This window comes from Oryx dammah, unplaced genomic scaffold (assembly GCF_014754425.2).
Source record: "Oryx dammah isolate SB20612 unplaced genomic scaffold, SCBI_Odam_1.1 HiC_scaffold_1, whole genome shotgun sequence".
Lineage (NCBI taxonomy): Eukaryota > Metazoa > Chordata > Mammalia > Artiodactyla > Bovidae > Oryx > Oryx dammah.
In genome coordinates, this window is record NW_024070185.1 from 44,806,907 (window position 1) to 44,829,408 (window position 22,502).

The 22,502-nt window shown below is 41.1% G+C and overlaps 1 protein-coding gene across 2 annotated transcripts in view; it reads left to right on the plus strand.

The window, feature by feature from the left end:
- FAM189A2 (family with sequence similarity 189 member A2) overlaps positions 1–22,502 on the plus strand; it is a 73,278-nt gene that overhangs the window by 28,700 nt on the left and 22,076 nt on the right. For both annotated transcript variants that reach the window (XM_040249773.1, XM_040249846.1), the window contains exon 3: positions 12,869–12,979. In XM_040249773.1, coding sequence (XP_040105707.1) covers positions 12,869–12,979 — 111 coding nt within the window. The remainder of the gene's footprint in view (positions 1–12,868; positions 12,980–22,502) is intronic.

Sequence of the window (22,502 nt, forward strand, 5' to 3'; positions counted from 1 at the left end):
ATAATGAATTCTCATATACCTTCTATTTGGATTCAATAGCTTTTAACATTTTGCCTTACTTGCTATGTTTATATAAAATATTTTATATAGAACTATTTTGAAGTTTGAGACATGTGGTACTTCACCCCCATATGCTTTAGGAGTTATCTCCTAAAAATAAAACATTCTTCTACCTCACCATAGTAACATTATCATAACTAAGAAAATTATTTGTAATTTTTTAATGCCATCTAATATTCAGCCCATATTTAAATTTTCTCAATTATTCCAAAATGTTATACAATTTTTATTAATCAGAAAACGTCTCAGCTGAAATATGATATGTACACATTTTTTATATGTGTGAGTGTAAAGCTTGATGAATCATCCAAAAGTGAATCCTCCTATGTAAGCCTGTTCTTTTTTACAGAAGTCAGGACTCAGTCAGGTTTCCGTCATTTCAGTGGATTATCCTCTCTCTTTAGTCCTCTGTATTCTAGAATACCCTTCCTGCCACTTCTTTCTTTTTCCATGAGTTTGTGAAGAGATAGTCCAGTTGGCTTCTTCAGTCTTCATTCCCTCACCATCTCCTTTCCTCTTCTTCTCCTTCTCTTCCTTCCCCCTCTCCGTCTCCTTTTTCTTCTTTCTTTGCTATGGAAAATTTCAAATATACTCCTAATGAGGGAAATACAACCGCCGCTACCCCATGCTCATTGCCCAGCTGCGCATGGGCAAGCTCGTCTCATCTGCCCCCTAACCATTTCTCGTCTCCCTCACCACTGGGTTGTTTTCACTTAGATCCCAGCCTGCACGGCATCTCCTCCTTAAATATTTCAGTGCATGTTTATAAAAGACCCAGCCGGGAGCCCAGCAAGGGCTGCTGGCTAGAGCATGAACATGTGACCTCCTCATGTAACAGCCACCCAGCATGGTTCCTGGGAGGGCATGTCTGTGAGCAGTGTTCCAGGAGGCCCAGGTGGCTCAGGCATCTTACCGTCTAGCCTGGATGTCCCAGAACATCACCTCTGCTGAATTCTCTTGGTCAAACAAGTTCCCATGGGTACCTTAGGATCAAGGGGAGGTGAATTGGAAATTGGACTCCCCCTCTTTTCCTTTTTGAAACAATTTTGTGATTCTTAAAAACTGTGATAAAATATACATATTTAAAATTTTACAATTTTAGCCACTTAAACATGTACAGTTCAATGGCATTAAGTACATTGTACAAGTATAGTACAATGCTGTGTAGTCAGCAGTACTCTCCATTTCCAGAACTTTTTCATCATTCCCAATGGAAAGTCTGTATCCATTCAACCAGAACTCCAATTCTTCCTGGATAATTGCTGTTCTGCTTTCTATCTCTATGAATCTGACGACTCTATGTACCTCATGTAAGTGTAATCATACATGTCCTTTTGTATCTGGTTTATTTCACTTAGCATAGTGTTGTCAAGGTTCATTCATGCTGTAATATATGTCAGTACTTCCTATTTAAGGTTGGATAATATTTCATTGTATATATTAGCCTTCACCTCTTGACATGAGGAACAGCCAGTGAAGTACAGAGGGAAGGACTTGATGGAAGTTATCTTTGAGGACTGTTGTCTCTAGGTAACGTCTCTAGAGCCATGATCTTCATTACTGGGGAGTCAGAAAGTCTGATTCTAACTTAGCTTCTTACGAAGCTAAGAGTAGAGATTTCCCTGATGGTCCAGTGGTTAGGACTCCAAACTTCCAATGCAGGGGGTACAGGTTTGATTCCCTGGTTGGGGAACTAAGATCTCACCTGCCATGCAGCCAAAAAGATTTAAAAATAAAATAAAATTGGATCTTAAAAACTTTCTTTTTTTAAAAGAAGAAGCTAAGATCACAGTGTTCTTGTTTCAGTGGGAAAATGTAACCTGGAGAAAGGGCTGGGAGCAGGGGAAGAATGACACACAGATGAAAGAAAGGCACAACAGAGAAGGAAAGTGATGTCTCAAGAGTCATAGCTCTGCAATTTTGTTTAAAACTTGCTGCTGCCTTTCTTATCTTCAAATCCGAATTTACTGCTGCCACCTTACTCCTGTGGGATAGAGCAGAACATGATCCTGAGCCTTTCACCTTGTTCAAAGAGCAAATCTCAGGGTGTCACATCATCCTCTGATTATTTTGTCTTGAGACTCTCATCAGGGTGTTTTCGTCTTAGTCCTCTGCTGCATTGCTGATGAAAACATGTGAATTCAGGGTGACAGAGCCTCCTCTGTCGTATCAGGGAACTGTGGAGCCAGACACATAATGAGTTCACCCCCTTCTCTGCTGGTTGCTTAGGTCATGAGAAGAGTCGCTTTCCTGAGAAATGAGGGGCATTGTGCAGAAAGGGAGCCCTGGGACACAGGGGATCTGTAAGAGAACAGGGCAGCGGGGAGGACCCCAGGAAAGGCAGAATTTCCTCTCACGAGTTGGGAGCCTTAAAAGTACCCTGGGATTTGTATTTGTGTATTGTTATTCAGTTTGCGACTCCATGGACTGCAGCTTGCCAGGCTCCCCTGCCCCTCACCATTTCCTGGAGTCTGCCCAAGTTCATGTTCATTGCATTGGTAATGCCGTCCAGCCATATCATCTTCTGACGCCCCCTTCTCCTTCTGCCCTCAATCTTTTCCAGAATCAGGGACTTTTCCACTGAGTCGTCTGTTTGCATCAGATGACCAAAATACTGTATTTGCCTGTATATTTCTTTATTTATCCTTTGGCCATGGCACACAACATGAACATGAGAGATCCATTTCCCAACCAGGGATTGAACCCCGGCCCCCTGCATGGGCAGTGCAGAGTCTTAACCCCTGGACTACCAGGGAAGTCCTGAGATTTGTATATTTTTATCAGGAATTTGCAAGTCTCAGTTGTAATTATTTTTTGCTCACCTCAAGACTGTTCCAAACTAATGAAAAGTTGTGTCTTTCACTGGTTGGGAGAAGAAGAAGGCTTTCACTCCTGTTGAAAAAGGAATTCAAAATAAATGTTATTATATTTTAGATATTTTATGAAAAGAGAGTCTGGGACAACCATAACATGAACAAATCTGACACTTAAACATCTCTGAGAGGAAAGAAAGACAGCTGTTTCTGTTCACAGCAACGGGCCTGTGTTTGGCTTGTTGGCAGGGAGCACCAGCCTGGACGTTGGCAATATATCTGCCAGGCTTCTGGAAGAAGTTTAAAAGATGTCAAGGGAGTGAAGCCCGGGAGCAGGTTCTCTTGGGATCTGAGTTGATTAAAGGCACATTGCAAACCAAGTCAGTGAGTGTGCGAGCTCCTGAAACAGGGTTAAAGCAGCCAGAGGCTGGGCTTTGTGAGTCACTGTGATTTATTATGTTTTGTTGGTTGCCATGGTGCTGAACAGTCTATCAGAAGAGTCATTTTACTAAGCTAGTTTAGAAAGATTTTAGTTTGGTGTCTTCCTTTTTTCCCCCCCCTGGTGTCAGTGTGTTGTATTTAGATAACTTGGCCCCACAAGGGCCCCTTGATTCTACATCTGTGTTTTAAAATGCTTCTCCAAACTGAATTAAAATTGTGAATATTAAGAGTCAAATAAGTGTTTTTGCTCATTGTCATAGGTCCTATGACATTTGTCCTATTAACCAGTGACTGATCAGTAGTTTGGAGCTGGGACTTCTTGTCTCTGAGAACATAAAAGTTAGAATGTCAGTCACATTCTCAGCCAGATTACATAATGTTCTTGTTTCAATGGGAAAAAGTAACCTGAATTCTATGCCCTGGGTACTTAGTTCTTCCACCCACTCACTCACTACCCCTACTTGTTCCTATGACATGATGGGAAAGGAGTCCGAGCCCTTCCCATCTTCGCTCCCCAGGAAGTGGTGAGTTCCCACCAGCAGCAATAGCAGTAGCCGTTTTCATGCAAGCAGTGAGAGTCAATCTGGTGACTGCCTTTCAGGGCCTGTCTGTGTATGTTCCACAATATTGATAAGGATGCATGATACCTCCAAATAGTGTTTATCATAAGAGTCAATTTTCTTTCATTAATTCATTGATTGATTTGTTCATTCATTCAGTAATATTTAAGATGACCTATGTTTTTATACCCCACTGGAGAAAAGTGTATTCTGATTTTCATTTATTTTCAACAGCATCATCTGAGGAAAAATAAGGCATCATGACTAAATGGGTACCAGTGATGTTTTCTTGGGAAATTAAAAGATGAAAGAAGGTGTGAAAGAAAAGGATTTTGAGGCAGTAGTAGTATTTTTTGAATTAAACCTTTTTGAGAAGTTTCTAATGGAAATAATTTGGTGAGCCTTTGATATTTAAATCAAAAAATACATACACAAATTCACTAATCTCATTCATGAGAAATAAATTCTGTTGTTTTGGCTTTCCTCATCGCTGTTGTAAGATTCAGTTTTCTCAGGACCACTGAGTAAATTTATGCTTGCTCATCATGACCTAATTGCCTCCCAAAGACCCCCACCTCCTAATACCATCACTTTGGGGCTAGGATTTCTTTATGAGTTTGGGGGAACACAGACATTCAAACCATAGCAGTGGGTTTTATTTTATTTAAGAGGGTACTACAAATTATTCCTCTACTCTCCTATTCTTGGACATTTGGGTTGTTTTCCAATTTTTGGTTATTATGAACCCATTGCTATGACCTTTCTTGTACATGTCTTTTTGTGGGCATATACATTAATGTATGTACCTAAAGGTGAATTGCTGAATCATCAGATGATAGATACTTAACTTCATTAGAAACTGCCACTGGTTTCTCATAGTGGTTGTACCATTTTCTAATTGCTTCTTAGACTCTCAGCCAGTTCTATCTTTAGCCTCACTTTTACATCCAGAGGTATCTGCTGCCACCCATTTTTGAACATGTGGCGACTGAGGAATAAATTCTTCTATTTGGGCTTTCGTCATTGCTGTTGTAGGATTCAGTTTTCTTTGGATCACTGAGTCAATTCATGCTTGCACACTGGCTTTGTAACTTCTAAAATTTTTCCTCTTGGTCCTTATGAATTTCTGCATTAAAAATATTTCCTTTATTGTCAATTTAATGGGTTTTCAGGACTTAGTAGAACTAAATGCTTATGTTCAATTCACTATTTTAAACCTATTCATTTTAAGCTACTCTTCACACTATTAGTGAAACTATTTATTTAAAGATACATAGTTTATTTTCAAGTGAATCTTAAGTTTAGAGCTGTAGGGAACTAAGAAGCAAAATAAAACTCCTTAAGCAGCAGAGAAAGGTCAGTCTATTTAGAGATAGAAATATTGTATCAAAAAGGACTCAACAATACCAAGCTGTGATAGCCATAATTATTTAATGATGTTATGTGGGAAAAGTTATAACAAACCTAGACAGTGTATTGAAAAGAAGAAGTATCATTTTGCCGACAAAGGTCTGTATAATCAGAGCTATGGTTTTTCCACTAGTCATGTACAGATGTGAGAGTTGGACCATAAAGAAAGCTGAGTGATGAAGAATAGATGCTTTAGAATTGTGGTGTTGGAGAAGACTCTTGAGAGTCCCTTGGACAGCAAGGAGATCAAACCAGTCAATTCTAAAGATTTCTACCCTGAATATTCACTGGAAGGACTGATGCTAAAGCTGAAGCTCCAATACTTTGGCCACCTGATGCAAAGAACTGACTTGGAAAAGACCCTGATGCTGGGAGCAATTGAGGGCAGGAGAAGTGGACGACAGAGGATGAGATGGTTGAATGGCATCGCTGACTCAATGGACATGAGTTTCAACAAACTCTGGGAGATGGTGAAGGACAGGGAAGCCTGGCATGCTGCAGTCCATGGGGTCACAAAGAATTGGACACAGCTGAGCGAGTGAACAACAATGTGATGGAAATTATGAAGAACTTTCAGCAGGTTGGAATTAGCAAATTGCAGGTGATGTTTTTTATTGGATGGCTTCCCCAGATTGATTCTTTTATTGGGTCACTTAATTGAGACCTGGAATGGACTGGGGACACATTTGCAAGAGATCAGTGTTAAGGTGAATTCCAAATACTCAATTGAAAAACATACTTCCAAGGACTTCCCTGGGAGGTCCAGTGGTTAAGACTCCACACTTATATTACAGGGGGATAGGTTCCATCCCTGGAGGGGAAATTTAAGATCCCACATACTGTGTGGGGTGGGCAAAAATAGAAAAGACAAGCATACCTTTTGTAGCAAGCTACCTGATGTATGCTGCTGCTAAGTCACTTCAGTCGTGTTCAACTCTGTGCAACCCCATAGACGGCAGCCCACCAGGCTCCCCCGTCCCTGGGATTCTCCAGGCAAGAACACTGGAGTGGGTTGCCATTTCCTTCTCCAATGCATGAAAGTGAAAAGTGAAAGTGAAGTCGTTCAGTCGTGTCCGACTCTTAGCGACCCCATGGACTGCAGCCTACCAGGCTCCTCCGTCCATGGGATTTTCCAGGCAAGAGTGTATAAGTATCAGAAAATACATATGATTCAAGTTAGTAACAATGAAACTGAAACTGTAAAAGGCTTAACTCATATTGCCAGTCCTTGTGAAAGGACCACCTCTTTGGATCTTGGATTTTGCATTTTGCTCTTGAAAGCCACAGGATGCAATGAGGCAAACTCTCTACTTCTTGGGTCCCTCAGTCGTTCATGGCTAAAATATAAATTCTAGAAAGACTTTTCTCCATGAACGCTGGGCTTTTCTGTTTCTTGTTGGTAAATCCCAACTTCCCAGGTGGTGTTAGTGGTAAAGAACCCATCTGCCAATGCAGGGGTTGAAAGAGGTGCGCGTTTGGTCCCTGAGTTGAGAAGAACCCCCGGAGGAAGGCATGACAACCCACTCCAGTATTCCTGTCTGGAGAATTTGCATGAACAGAGGAGCTTGAGAGGAGCCTGAAGGGCTACAGTCCATAGGGTCACACAGAGTCGGACACGACTGAAGTGACTTAGCATGCATGCACACACACATGTTGGTAAATCACAGTGAGGAATTGGCTTCAATAGAATTCAGGGACTGTAACCCATGGGGTTCACTTCATTGAGCAAGTAATATTCCAGTTTGAAGTGAAAGCAATAGGAGATAGGCTTAAAGAGCAGGGAAAAAATTAGGTTAAATATATGGAAAAATTTTATAGAGAAGGTCTTGCTAAAATGCTATAATGATAACCTGACAAGAAGTTCATTAAGGGCCAGTTCACAAAGATCTGTGCAGGGTGTAGTCCTGACAGGGGAAGGTAGTCAGAGTCTAGAATTTGGGATCATGTACTGAGGAGCCTTTGAGAAGACCTGTGGCTTTTCATGAGAGACACAGCCAGCCTGAAGCTGCAGAGAAGGAACCAGGAGAATAATTACTCCAACCTCATCCTCCTCTCTCCCTTGGATCTTCTTCCAGGGCGCCCACTGACTGAACCAAACCAGACACCAGAGGGCAGAGGAGCCCTATTGATACAGTCTGCAGATCAGTCTCCCCGAGAGGAGGGGGGAAGTATGGGGAGCAGAGAGAGGATCTGGAGGGGCCAGTAGGAGATACCTCACACACGTGTGTCAATGGTCAGCATGGTGGAGTGAGTTCCTAAAGCAGGCTGCAGAGATAATTTATTGAAGAGTTTTGGAAATAATATACCTACAGATTATTACAGGTGGACTGTAGTAACTGACTATCCTTCCCAGCTGCCATAAATTTGTGGGGGGGACAGTTATGCATCACAAGTATAAGAACAAGTTGCTGCTACTGGAAACTAGTGAACCACATTTTGAGAAATTCATTTTATAATAAAAAGTCTTCCCCACAAAGGCAAAACGCCTATTGTTACCAATAGTAAAACTGGTTGCCTAGTATTTTGCAGCATATAAAAGATTTACATGTACATCATTTTGTGTTATTCTCTCATTAATCTTGGGAAGTACCTGGGATGATAGATCTTTTTTTTAAAACTGATTATATTGACGTATAGTTGATTTACAGTGTTGTGTTAATTTCTGGTATAGAGCAAAGTGGTTTAATTATACATATAAGTACATTATTTTTCATATTCTTTTCCATTATGGTTTTTCATAGGATATTGAATATAGCTCCCTGTGTTATACAGTAGAACCTTATTGTTTATTTATCCTATATATAATGGTTTGCATCTGCTAATCCCAAACTCCCAGTCCATCTGTCCTTCACCCCCTCCCCTGCTTGGCAAACTCAAGTCTGTTCTTTACGTCTGTGAGTCTGTTTCTGTTTCATAGGTAAATTCATTTTTGTCATATTTTAGATTCCACGAATAAGTACTATCATGATATTTGTCTCTCTCACACTTGCTTCACTTAGCATGATAATCCCTAGGTCCATCTATGTTATTGCAGATGACATCATTTCTTTCTTTTTTGTGACTGAGTAGTGTTCCATTGTATATATCTACCACATTGTCTTTATCCATTCATCTGTAGATGGACGTTTAAGTTGTTTCCATGTCTTGCATATTGTAAATAGCGCTGCTATTAACACAGAGATGCATGTATTTTTTCAAAGTATAATTCTGTCCAGAATATGCCCCAAGTGCGATTGCTGGATCATATGGTAACTCTATTTTTTGAGAAACCTCCCTGCTGTTTTCCATAGTGGCTGCACCAATTTACATTCCTACCAACACTGTGGGAGGATTCCCTTTTCTCCACAGCCTCTCCAGGATTTGTGGTTTATAGACTTTTTGATAATGGTTATTCTGACTGGTGTGAGATGGTACCTCATCGTAATTTTGATGTGCATTTCTCCAATAATCAGTGATGTTAAGCATCTTTTCATATGCATGTTGGCCATCTGTATGTCTTATTTGGAAAAATGTCCATTTAGATCTTCTGCCCACTTTTTTATAGGGTTTTTTGTTGTTGTTGAATTGTATGAGCTACTTGTTTATTTTGAAAATTAAGCACCTATTAGTTGTATCATTTGCATGTCTTTTCTCCCAGTAGGAAAATAGACCTTTCTAACAGATGAGAAAAGCAAGTCTTACAGAGATAGAGATTGTCTAAGATAACACGGCAAGCAAGGGGAAAGCCTGAATTTGAACCAAGTGTCCTGATGAAAAATGCAGGTGCCTTCCACAAAGAGAAATCCAGATCACATGCAATGATTTTTTAAAGGCAAGAATTGTTGACAATAGAAGAAAATACCAGTATAAGAAATTCTGCTTTCAAGGTATAGCTGAGTGGGCTTTTGACTATGATGTTCTTTACTAGTAGCTGATTTTTTACTGTCTTCTGTTTGAGAGGACTCCATCTGGTGATAGATGGGATGGATATTTGAGTCTTGGAAGTTATACCATTATAACTAGGTAAAAGCCAGATGAATCCATTCTGAATGTCCATTTAAATCCTGAATCCTGTATAACTCCAATATTTCATACAGTTGAGCCTGATTTAATCTCTGAAAGACATGTGCTTGGTATCCTAATAGCCACCATGTCTGATATATGCTACAGTGATCTACACTAGAGTGATTAGATGACCATTTGGCCAATGTTTGGCCAGAGTTATAATAACAGTAATAAAAAGTCCATATCAGGAATAAATTTTGGAAAGAGTGCATGGCAATTTTGTACATAGCCTGTGTGCCTTGGGGCAGGTCTTTATTCTGGGGTTTGCAGGTGGCCATTCTGGTGTTGTGACTTTGACTGCTCATTAGCAGCCCCTCCACTGTAGAAGAGAAGCCAACCCATCAGGCAGTGAATCCCTGGGCCTTCTCTCATATTTGTTGTTCTGACATTATATGATCTCACCCTGCAGTCTTGACAGCTGGACTCAGAATTTTCTTCCTTGTTTAAAAAATACATATTAAGTATAATTTATATAAACCCCAGATCATAAGTATTCAATTATTTAAGCTTTGACAGTTGGATACACCCATGTAGCCAATATCCAAAACAAGAGAGAACATTTTTTATCACTCCAGAAAGCTCCCTATGTCTTCTTAATCAGTCCCCTCACATCACACCTCCTCTGGGAAGGCAACTGCTCTTCTGATTTCTCTCACCATGATTGTTTGTCTGTTCTTGAACTTCATGTAAGTGGACTCATACAGTATCTGGCCTGTTTTACTCAATGTAATGTCTTTGAACTGCTTGTTGTTTTTGTGTATCACCTGTTGTTTTTTTTTTTTAATTGCTGGAGGTATTCCATCATTTAAAAGTACCTCAATTTGTTTATATATTCTTCTACTGTTGGTTGTTTGAGCTCTTTTCATCTTTTCATTTTTGGCCCAGTTTGAATAATGCTAATGTAAACATCCTTTTGTAAGTTCTTTTGTGGGCAATTGCATTTATTTCTTTGGTCTGTTCCTAGCAGTGAAATTGTAGGTATATGTTCAGATTTTTTGCAGTTTAAAAAAATTATTTATTCATTTTAATTGGAGGATAATTGTTTTTTAATATTGTGATGAGTTTTGCCATACATCAGCATGAATCGGCTGCGGGTATACATGTGTCCCCCCCATCCTGAACCCTCCTCCCACCTCCCTTCCCACCCTGTCCCTCTGGGTTGTCCCAGAGCACTGACTCTGGGTGTCCTGCTTCATGCATTGTATTTGTACTGATTATCATTTTATATATGGTGATGTACATGTTTCAATGCTATTCTCTCAAATCATCCCACCCTCACCTCCTCCCACTGAGTCCAAAAGTCTATTCTTTACATCTGTGTCTCCTTTGTCGCCCTGCATGCAGGATTGTCGTTACCATCTTTCTTTATTGTTCAGTTGCTCAGTCATGTCCGACTCTTTGTGATGCCATGGACTGCAGCATGCCAGACTTTCCTGTCCTTCACCATGTCCTGGAGCTTGCTCAAACTCATGTCCATTGAGTCAGTGATGCCATCCAACCATCTTGTCCATTGTCATCCCCTTCTCCTCCTGCCTTCAGTCTTTCCCAGCATCAGGGTCTTTTCTAATGAGTTGGTAAAGTATTCACATCAGGTAACCACAGGATTGGAGCTTCAGCTTCGGCATCGGTCCTTCCAATGAATATTCAGGATTGATTTCCTTTAGGATGGACTGGTTTGATCTCCTTGCAGTGCAAGGGACTCTCAAGAGTCTTCTCCAACACTACAGTTCAAAAGCATCAATTTTTTGGTGCTTATCCTTCTTTATGGTCCAACTGTCACATCCATACATGACTATTGGAAAAACCATAGCTTTCACTATATGGACCTTTGTTGGCAAAGTAATGTCTCTGCTTTTTAATATGCTGTTTAGATTGGTCATAGCTTTTCTTCCAAGAACTAAGCGTCTTTTAATTTCATGGCTGCAGTCAGCATTTGCAGTGATTTTGGAGCCCAAGAAAATAAAATCTGTCACTGTTTCCATTGTTTCCGCATGTACTTGCCATGAAGTGATGGGACCGGATGCCATGATCTTAATTTTTTGGATGTTGAATTTTAAGCCAGCTTTTTAAAGCTGGGTCATATGGCATTTCTATTCCCAGTTTTTTAAGGAATCTCAACACTGTTCTCCATAGCAGCTATACCAGTTTGCATTCCCACCAGCAGTGTAAGAGGTTTCCTCTTTCTTCACACCCTCTCCAGCATTTACTGTTTGTAGACTTTTAAAGTGTATGACGATGGCCATTCTGACCAGTGCGAGATGATACTTCATTGTGGTTTTGATTTGCATTTCTCTAATGATGAGTGATGTTGAGCATCTTTTCACATATTTATTAGCCATCTGTATGTTTTTTATTTTAGAATAGTTTCAGTTTTACAGAGGCGTTTCCCAGGTGACGCTAATGGTAAGGAACCCACCTGGCAGTGCAGGGGATGCAGGAGACGAGTGTTCCATCCCTGGGTGGGAAGATCCCCTGGAGGAGGAAACGGCAGCTCATTCCAGTAGTCTTGCCTGGAGAATTCCATGGAAAGAGGATCCTGGTAGGCTACAGTCCATGGGGCCTCAGAGAGTCAGACACGACTGGGTAAGCACAGTTGCATAGAAATACTGCATAGCTGGTACAGCGTGGCCCTGTACACCCCATACCCAGGTTCCTCTATTATTGATATCTGGCATTGGTATGTTACATTTGGCACCATTAATGAACCAGTATTGATATACTGAAAGTGAAAAGTGCAAGTGCTAGTCGCTCAGTCGTGTCCAACTCTTGGCAACCCTGTGCACTGTAGCCCTCAAGGCTCCTCTGTCCGTGGGATTCTCCAGGCAAGAATATTAGAGTGGGTTGCCATTTCCTTCTCCAGGGGATCTTTCCAACCCTGGGACTGAACGCTGGGTTGAAAAATCAGGTTGAAAAATCCTCTGTAGTTTCTAATCTGTGCTAAGTAAATACTGGCTTCTTGATTGATTTCTGTCAGTTCTTAATCACTTAGCATAGTATTTGTAATATTTAACTTTGGAGATGAGTCCTTGGAAGATCATTGCACGCCTTTTCTTTAGTACCAATGGTGTTTGGAACTGAAAAAAAGACTCACCTATATTTTATTTTTACACATATACTATGATTTCTGGCTGGTAATGGCTCTGAACTCCTTGATTTTCCTGGGTTTCACTTATGTTCTAGAATTCTCCATTTATCCAATTACCATGATTCTGTAAAATTTGGAAGAAATAACAGTGGCTCAAGGAGAAAATAGCCATGGCTTAATGTCATGTACAGCTAAAAGTCAGGACCCTATTATTTGCAAAGAGGAAGAAAAATAGGGACTTGAAATTGAGAAGACTTGAGGGTCAGTGGCATTCCTCAGCACAATTTAAAGCATTCTAAAAAGTGGCAGGGGGGTAGTTTGCCCATTAAGAACATGATTCTGACTTTTCTTTTTTTTTCTCTAGGAAAAGAATGAGTCTTTTAACTTAGAAAAAAATCTGTCTCTGAATTTAGCCATCATTTTTTTTTTAATTGCCTCTTTTCTTGCTGTTTCAGGTGAATCTCTTTGTACTGCTGTCTGTGGTGTGTGTCCTCCTGAATTTAGCCGGATTTATTCTTGGCTGCCAGGGTGCTCAGTTTGTGTCCAGTGTGCCCAGGTGTGATCTGGTAAGCTGTCTTGAAACATCACTTTGTGCCTATGCCAACCGTGGCCTGCCCAGCATTCTTGGGTGCCAGTGTGTGTCTGGACACAGGACCACGCAGTGTCCTAAAGTGAGACCTGAAGTTGGTAAAAGGAAGTGGGAAAACAAAATACAGAACTAACTGCTAATTATTTTACTCAGATTGTCGATTAGTTTTTCTAAAGCAGGGACCAGCCAGTAGAACCCCCAAACCACAGCAATATAAATGCATCATTAGTCAGTGAATAGATGGACCAGAAGTGGGAAAACAAAGAAATAACTGCTAATTATTTTACTCAGATTGTCGATTAGTTTTTCTAAAGCAGGGACCAGCCAGTAGAACCCTCAAACCACAGAAATATAATGCATCTTTAGTCAGTGAATAGATGGACCAGTTGTCCACAATCAAGATCTATCTGCTCTCATCTTAAGAGGAAAGATGGATATTATCAGAATTCAGGTTAGCAGTCCTTTATCTGAAACTTCTGGAGGCCTTTCAGCATTCAGAGTTTTTCCGGTTTTTAGAAGATAAGTGTGACACATAGACTGTTTATTCTTTAACAACTCAGTGGAGTTGGGAGACAGCAGACTGTAATCAAAATTTTTGGTGTCCAGAGCTTTGGGGGTTTCAGAATCAGAGATAAGAGGTTGTGAACCTGTGCTATCCCATTTTTTTTTTCTAATTTTTAATTGTGGTAAAATATACATAGCATAAACTATACCATCCTAACCATTCATTAATGTTAAATACATTCACCTCATTGTGCAGCCAATCTTCAGAACTCTTTCCATCTTGCAAAGCTGACATACATTTTATTTTATTTAAAAAAATATTTATTTATTTATGGCTGCACTGGGTCTCATTGCTGCATACCGGCTTTCTCCAGTTGCAGAGGGTGGGGGCTGCTCTCTAGCTGCAGTGCGTGGGCTTCTAGTTGCGGTGTGTGGGCCTCTCATCGCAGTGGCTTCTCTTGTGCATGGGCACAGTTGCCCCACTGCATGTAGAGTCTTCCCAGACTAGGGATCAAACCCATGTCCCTTGCATGGCGGGCGGGTTCTTGACCACCAGGGAAATCCAACACTATATATTTTAAACTTCTACTCTCCATTCCCTCTTCCCTTTGGCCTCTGCCAACCACTCTTCTACTTTATGATGCTACAGATTTGACTGCTCTGGTTGTCTGATATAAGTGGGATCACCCAGCATTTGTCTTTTAGTGTTTATTTCACTTAGTATAACACCCTCAATACATCCACATGTTGTAGTATGTGTCAAAGTTTCCTCTCTTTTTAAGGCTGAATGATAAATATTTCACTGTATGTAGAGGTCACGTTGTGTTTACCCTTCATCCATTGGAGGACTAGGATTCTTTCTACCTTTTGGCTGTTGTAAACAATGCTATCATGGAAATGGGTCAATTCTCTGGAGTATGTGCCCAGAAGTAAAATTTTTGGCCATCTCTGAACTTTTTAAGAGGACTTTTCCTTCACAAATATCTCCCTGTGGCAAAAAGCAAAACAGACGGACTCCTGGGAATTCTCTGACCATCCAGTGGTTAAGACTCCATGCTCCCAATGTGGGGGGCACAGGTCAGGAAACTAAGATTCAGCATGTCTCACGACATGTCCCATACCCCCTAAGTGGGACTCTTTACGAGTTATAGTAAACCTCATCTATTTGGAACTTGTTTCCATGGCATTCTCACCCAGTCAAAACCAGCAGGATGCAAGTGAAGGCCACCATGTCTCTTACAACGCTGTGATGGAATCTGTGCAGGAAGCTCATGGTCTCCCCAGATGGGAAGATTCCTCGGGGACTCAGTAAAAACTTGTTGTTCTTAACAACCCTTCACAGTTTTAAAAAGGTTTTTGTCATTTTATTGCTTAATAGCCTTAAGGTTTGGAAGCACAGGCTCACAGTGTTTCCTGATGTTTAAGGCCCTCTATGACTTGCCCTTGTCCCTCTCTCCCACTGTCATCAAGCCCAAGCCCACAAGCCACCTAGGTTCCTGCCCTACTTTGCTGTTCCTGACTGTGCCTCTCCCCTGACCATCCCCTGTCCCTTACTTCCCTGTTCATCCAAATAGGATCGGCCTTTTAATGCCTCATTCAATGATTATCTTTTAAAGGAAGTAGTCCCTGATTCCCAGAGAAGATAATCTTCCAGAATTCCTGTCTGTCCATCTCTGAAACACTTTTCCTTTTCTTTTTTGGGCTAAAGGTGTTCATACACTTGTCTTCTCTCTTTTCCTGTTCTGGAATCTCCCCGAGGACAGTATCTGGCTCTCCATCTTCTGGGGAGTTTTCAACAGTACCTCCTCACACACTTCTTTATATACACAGAGTTCTCAGAAAAAAATTTTAAACAAGGCTCGATCTCCCTGTCACTAATCACACAGAAAATTGGAAGGGACAAAGAGAACAGACACACCAGAGAAGTGAAAAGTCTTAATACATTGAAAGATAATTCAACAAAAGAGTAGCATCTATTCTATGCCAGACACCATACTAGAGACTGCAGAGGGCAGAAAGAAAAGTCAGGCATCATTTCTGACCTAGAAGTTTATCACATAGCACGAGGAGTGGGGTCACTGTGGCAAGTGCTTGATCAGTGTGTACAGAGGGAATGAATAAACACCCACATGCAAAGCCTGGGAGACTGCATGCAGCCATCAGAGTGAGCCATGGTGTTCTGGGGATGCAAAAGAGAAGGTCTTGGACCCTTGGGAAGGTGGGAAAAGGATACCTGGGACATTGGTATTTGAGATGGGCCCTGAATGATAATGAGCAAAGGGAGTGAGTTGAAGCCAGGAGAGGAGATTCCGAGTGCAGTGATCAGAAGTTAGCCCAAGTGGTAGATCACTGGGGGCTCTGGAACAAACAGAGGCCAAATTGCAAGGTGTAAAGGTCCATACAATTGACTTTTCTGAGAAATTCTGTGGTTCTCTACCTTGACTGCTATTAGAGTCACCTGGGGAACTTTTTAAAAAGAATATCCAAGCTTGAGCCCTATACCCAGATATTCTCAGTTGCCCTGAAGTGGGGGTCTGGACATCAGTATTTTTTTTTTAAAAGCTTTTAAGTATATTTTTGAGATTGTTTCTGATTATATGATTGTAAAAATTAGACAATCCATAAAAGTGTGGGATGGAACTTAAAAATCATTTGAAACCTCAGTATTCTGGGATATCATAGTTAATCATTTGACGCTTTTTTTGTGTGTCTTTATGAATAAAAACATTCATCAACAGGACCGTATTAGTAGTTAGTTTTCACTAGGGAGCCTGTTTGACAAGTGGGGTCTTTCTGAGGAAGGGATGTTTTCCTTCCCTCTTTGCCTCACCACCCCACATGTCATTCCAAATCCACAGTAATAAGCTGGGGGTTTTCCTTTCATGTTTTCACGCTTATGTAACCTTGCATAGATGTGTCTGGGGTGGGGCTTTGTTGTTCAGTTGCTCAGTCATGTCCAGTTCTTTGTGACCCCATGGACTGCAGCAAGGCAGACTTCCCTGTCCTTCACTGTCTCCTGGAGCTTGCTCAAACTCATGTCCGTTGACTCAGTGATGCCATCCAACAATCTCGTCCTCTGTCGTCCTCTTCTTCTCCTGCCTTCAATCGTTCCCAGCATCAGGGTTTTTTCCAGTGAGTCAGCTCTTTGCTTCAGGTGGCTCAAGTATTGGAGCTTCACCTTCAGCATTGGTCCTTCCAATGAATATTCAAGATTGATTTCCTTTAGGATAGACTGGTTTGATCTTCTTACAGTTCAAGGGACTCTCAAGAGTCTTCTCCAACACCACAGTTCAAAAGCATCAGTTCTTCAGCGCTCATCCTTCTTTATGGTCCAACTCTCACATCCATATGTAACTACTGGAAAAATCATAGCTTTGACTATTTGGACCTTTGTTGGCAAAGTAATGTCTCTGCTTTTTAATATGCTGTCTAGGTTTGCTATGACTTATTTTTCAAACATGGAATCTGTTGTATCCACTTAACTGTATATTGTTTTTCTGACTTAAAATTACATGAGGTACAGCTCTAACATCTTTTTTTCCCCTTTGAGCAGCTCAGTTCTCTGTTTTCTTGTTGTCTGTTGTGGTTTGGGTTTTGGCCGATAAAAGCAATGCTGCTGTGAATACCACTCTGCATATCCCCACGGGAGCTGTTGACCTAAGTGGGCTAGTCTCCCAGAACAGGGATTATTCTTCTGTTTGTCTCATCTTTTTATAGCTCATTCAGCCATTTGATGATTTTATTCTTTTTTTTTAAATTAAGATAAAATTTGCCAGCAGTTAAATGACCAGGTCTTAAGTGCACAGTTCATCAAGTTTTGACCAGTGTGTATATTCGTCATAACAAATACACTGCTGTTCAGACAAGATAGGGAGCATTTTCAATACTTTAGAGAGTTCTTTGCTGCTTCCTTTCAGCCAATTTCAACTTTCTCATAGGCAACCACTGTTCCAGTTTCGTTCACCATAGATTAGTTTTGCCTGTTCGTGAACTTCACACAAGTGGAGTCATGTGGTATGTACCTTTTTGTGTCTGACCTGTCTATCTCAGCATGATGTTTTTGAGATTCATCCATGTTTTGGGGGTCATATCAGTTGTTTGCTCTTTTTAAAAAAAATTATTTATTTTAATTGGAGGCTAATTGCTGTACAATATTGTAGTGGTTTTTGCCATACATTACATGAATCAGCCATGGGTGTACATGTGTTCCCCATCCTGAACCCCCCTCCCACCTTCCTCCCCATCCCATCCCTCAGGGTCATCCCAGTGCACCAGCCCCAAGCACCCTGTATCATGCATTGAACCTGACTTGAAATCTGTTTCACATATGATAATATACATGTTTCAATGCTGTTCTCTCAAATCATCCCACCCTCGCCTTCTCCCACAGAGTCCAAAAGTCTGTTCTTTACATCTGTGTCTCTCTTGCTGTCTCGCATATAGGGTCATCATTACTATCTTTCTAAATTCCATATATATGCATTAGTATACTGTATTGGTGTTTTTCTTTCTGACTTACTTCACTCTGTATAATAGGCTCCAGTTTCATCCACCTCATTAGAACTGATTCAAATGCATTCTTTTTAATGGCTGAGTAATATTCCATTGTGTATACGTACCACAGCTTTCTTATCCATTCGTCTGCTGTTGGACATCTAGGTTGCTTCCATGTCCTGGCTATTATAAACAGTGCTGCGATGAACATTGGGGTACACGTGTCTCTTTCAATTCTGGTTTCCTCGGTGTGTATGCCCAGCAGTGGGATTGCTGGGTCATATGGCAGTTCTATTTCCAGTTTTTTAAGGAATCTCCACACTGTTCTCCATAGTGGCTGTACTAGTTTGCATTCCAACCAACAGTATAAGAGGGTTCCGTTTTCTCCACACCCTCTCCAGCATTTATTGCTTGTAGACTTTTGGATAGCAGCCATTCTGACCGGCATGAGATGGTACCTCACTGTGGTTTTGATTTGCATTTCTCTGATAATGAGTGATGTTGAGCATCTTTTCATATGTTTGTTAGACATCTGTATGTCCTCTTTGGAGAAATGTCTATTTAGTTCTTTGGCCCATTTTTAGATTGGGTTGTTTATTTTCCTGGAATTGAGCTGCAGGAGCTGCTTGTATGTTTTTGAGGTTAATTCTTTGTCAGTTGCTTCATTTGCTATTATTTTCTCCCATTCTGAAGGCTGTCTTTTCACCTTGCTTATAGTTTCCTTCGTTATGCAAAAGCTTTTAAGTGTAATTAGGTCCCATTTGTTTATTTTTGCTTTTACTTCCATTACTCTGGGAGGTGCACTTTATTTTTTTTTAACCAGGGCAATATTTCATGCTATAAAAATACCATAACTTGTTTTATCAGTTCTCCTGATTATTGGGTTGTTTCCAGTTTGGGGGTATTATGAACAAAGCTGTTGTGAACATTTTTGTGTAGTTTTTCTTGGTGGACCTGTTTTCATTTCTCTTGAGTAAGCACACAGGTGTAGAATTGTTGGGCTGTGTGGTGAATGTATGTTTAACTTTGTAAGAACTGCTAAATGGTTTTCCGAAGTAGATGGGGAATAAGTATATTTAATTAAAGGGCTTTAACTTACTTTTCCACCAGTAACCCTCCACCTACAACATGTTACTCTAATTTTTACCAGTCTGATGGGACTGAGTCCAGATCTCATTGTTACTTTAAGTTGCAGTTTCCTGATTGATAGAGGTGGTACAGCATTTTGGGAAAAACTTTACAGAAAATTCTAATATGTGGCTAGTGTAGAGAACTGTAGTACTGATGGATGATGGGAGGAAGAAGAAGATCTTCTATTTTACATTTAAAGTTGCTCAGTCGTGTCCGACTCTTTGCGACCCCGTGGACTAAGTCCATGGAATTCTCTAGGCCAGGATACTGGAGTGGGTAGCCTCTCCCTTCTCCAGGGGATCTTCCCAACCCAAGGATTGAACCCACGTCTCCTGCTTTGTGGGTGGATTCTTTACCAGCCGAGCCATAAGGGAAGCCCAAGAATACTGGGGTGCGTAGCCTATCCCTTCTCCAGGGGATCTTCCCAACCCAGGAATCAAACCGGGGTCTCCTGCACGGTGGGGGATTCTTTACCAACTGAGCTATCAGGGAAGCCAAAAATCTGACACTTGTAGTTTGTTTCCTCCTGCCATTAAAGAGAGAGATAAAAGATGTCTGACACTTGCAGCCTGTTTCCTCCATTTGGAGACCCCTAGCCTTCCTACCTGTTACCGTCTCATTCCCCCCCCCCCTTTTCTTTTAGGAGAATTATGTTGCCTAGGGAAAGGTACATCGTCCCTAAATTGTTGAGGCAACATATTCTCATATTGAGGGTCTCTAATCCAGCGGCCCCAAGTAGTGGCTGGAGGAAGCTGCCGCAGTGGCAGGAGTTTGAGCAGCCATTTGTGACTTAAAAGCCTTCATATGTCTAGAAACAAATCCAGTCACACAGTTACAGATGCAGGCAGCAAACAGCAAAAACAGAACAATCACCAAAGGTTAAAGTCACATTATGTCCACAGTTAAGGTACAAAGCGTTGCACCGGTCCATTTTAGGATTGTTAGATGTCATCAGATCAGGAAGAGTCATCACATATGATTGTTGCTGTCAAAGGTATTCGCAGACTTATAGAAAGTCTGAAAGACGGATGGTTTTCATTTAAGAATGGGGAGATTCTTAAGAGATGGAAGAGAAGTTTGAATAGATTTTCAGAAATATTGGACAGAGATGGGATTAAGAAGGCAGGAGAAGGATAAGAAACAGGAAGAACAAGGAACACAAAATGCATGGTTGCCTAGAACCATTTTGTACAGAGCCTAAGGGCTTTCCTGTATCCACTGGGCAAGGTGATAGATATTCATTGTTGTTTGCATAATGATTAACTTTCAGATACTATCTCTTATTTAAAGGAATTCATTCTTACTTATCTGGAAAAATTTTGCCATCCAAACTGGCTCACCCCAAAAGTTTCAGACAGCTGAGGCTTCTATGTATTTGGATGCCCAGGGTTGTGTGAATTATGCAAGTGTGTGTACAGCCCACACAGGACTGGTTTCCCTCTTATTATAAAGCCTTGCATCAAGAATGGACTCGTAGGAAGGGAGTACTTTGTAAGATGACACCTAATGTTACCTGAGGGAGGTAAAACTAGATAGGATTTTGAGGCTTACACAGCTATAAATAATGGAAATTGCATTGTGACCCATTGAGGGAGGGAGGGTCTTGTGTACATGAACAGAATGGAGATGTGAGAAGAATGAATAATCTCTATTAGCTGCTGCTTTGTTATACTGAATAATGCTGTTAGTATTAAAACAGGAAGTTCTCAGCCAGAGACTTTCAAGGAGGAAGCCCACTGGGAGTAATATTTACCTTCTGAATTTAGCCTGATATGTGGAAGAGGGCCAAGGGACAGTCAGCCATCCCTGAGGGGAAAGAATAGTTCCCACCTGCTGAGGGAAATCCTGTGTGAATGGCCACAGTAATTTTCCTTTAGAAGGAAGAATCTCTTATAGATATTAACGGCAGGATGTACCTTCAAAAATGTGAGACAATGAAAGAAAAATTCAAATACAAACAGCTTTGTGCCTTTGTATGTGGAGTTGTGGATCTAGGTGTGGGGACATTGCTGAGGTAACAGTCTCTGTGGATAAACCAGGAAAAGACAGAAATCACGTGTCTATGAACTGATACATTATGGAGTCCATGGAGGTAACTCTAGTTGTAATTTTTTTATCAGAGGCAAAAGTTATATCAAAATCAGCATCACTGTTTAATACAGTAACGCATCCCTTTAAATATGATTTAAGGACAAGGAATAAAAAGTGTTCTAGGACCCATGGAGTTCTAGAAGACGCAAAGCTAATCTCTTTCTCTCTCTTCGCTGCACCTTGCGGCATGTGGGGATTTGGTTCCCCGACCAGGGATTGAACCCACAACCCCTGTCGTGGAAGTGTGCAGTCTTAACCACTGGACCACCAGGGAAGTTCCTGAGACAAAACTAATCTATATATAAAAAATATCCAAGCAGTGGCTGCCTTTAGGAGGGTGTGGGCATGGATCAATGGGGAAGGGGCATGAAGGATTTTCTCTGGTGATAGGATCTTCTGTATGTTATTAAGTGTTTGGGTTACAGAGGTATACGCATGACTCAAAGTTCCTTGAATGATATGCTTATGATTTGTGTATGTAAATTTTGTGTGTGTACCTAGATTTCAGCTCAAAAGAAAAACAGTTCAGTTTAGTTCAGTCGCTCAGTCGTGTCCGACTCTTTGCGACCCCATGAATCGCAGCACGCCAGGCCTCGCTGTCCATCACCAACTCCCAGAGTTCACTCAGACTCACGTCCATCGAGTCCGTGATGCAACCCATTCCAGTATTCTTGCCTGGAAAATCTCATGGACAGAGGGCTGCAGTCCATGGGGTCGCAAAGAGTCGGGCACGACTGAGCGACTAACAGTAACACTAAGTTTCCTCCTTGGGCTTCCCAAGTGGTGCTGGTGGTAAAGAACCTGACTGCCAGTGCAGGAGATGTAAGAGAAACTGGTTCTATCCCTGGGTGGGGAATATATCCTGGAGGAGGGCATGGCAACCCACTCCAGTATACTTGCCTCAAGAATTCCAAGGGCAGTGGAGCCTGACAGGCTATAGTCCATGGGATTGCAAAGAGTCAGACACAACTGATGTGACTTAGCACACAGCACGAGTTTCCTCCTAATTTGGAAAATACCATGAAATTTGCCACTAGGATTAGACAGTAAGAATCTTAATCCGAAAAAAGACTTTTTTTCTCTGTTAAGTAACTAAAACAGTTTTCTGTTAAGTAACTAAAAAGCAGAGACATTACTTTGCCAACAAAGGTCCATCTAGTCAAAGCTATGGTTTTTCCAGTAGTCATGTATGGATGTGAGAGTTGGACTATAAAGAAAGTTGAGCACTGAAGAATTGATGCTTTTGAACTGTGGTGTTGGAGAAGACTCTTGAGAGTCCT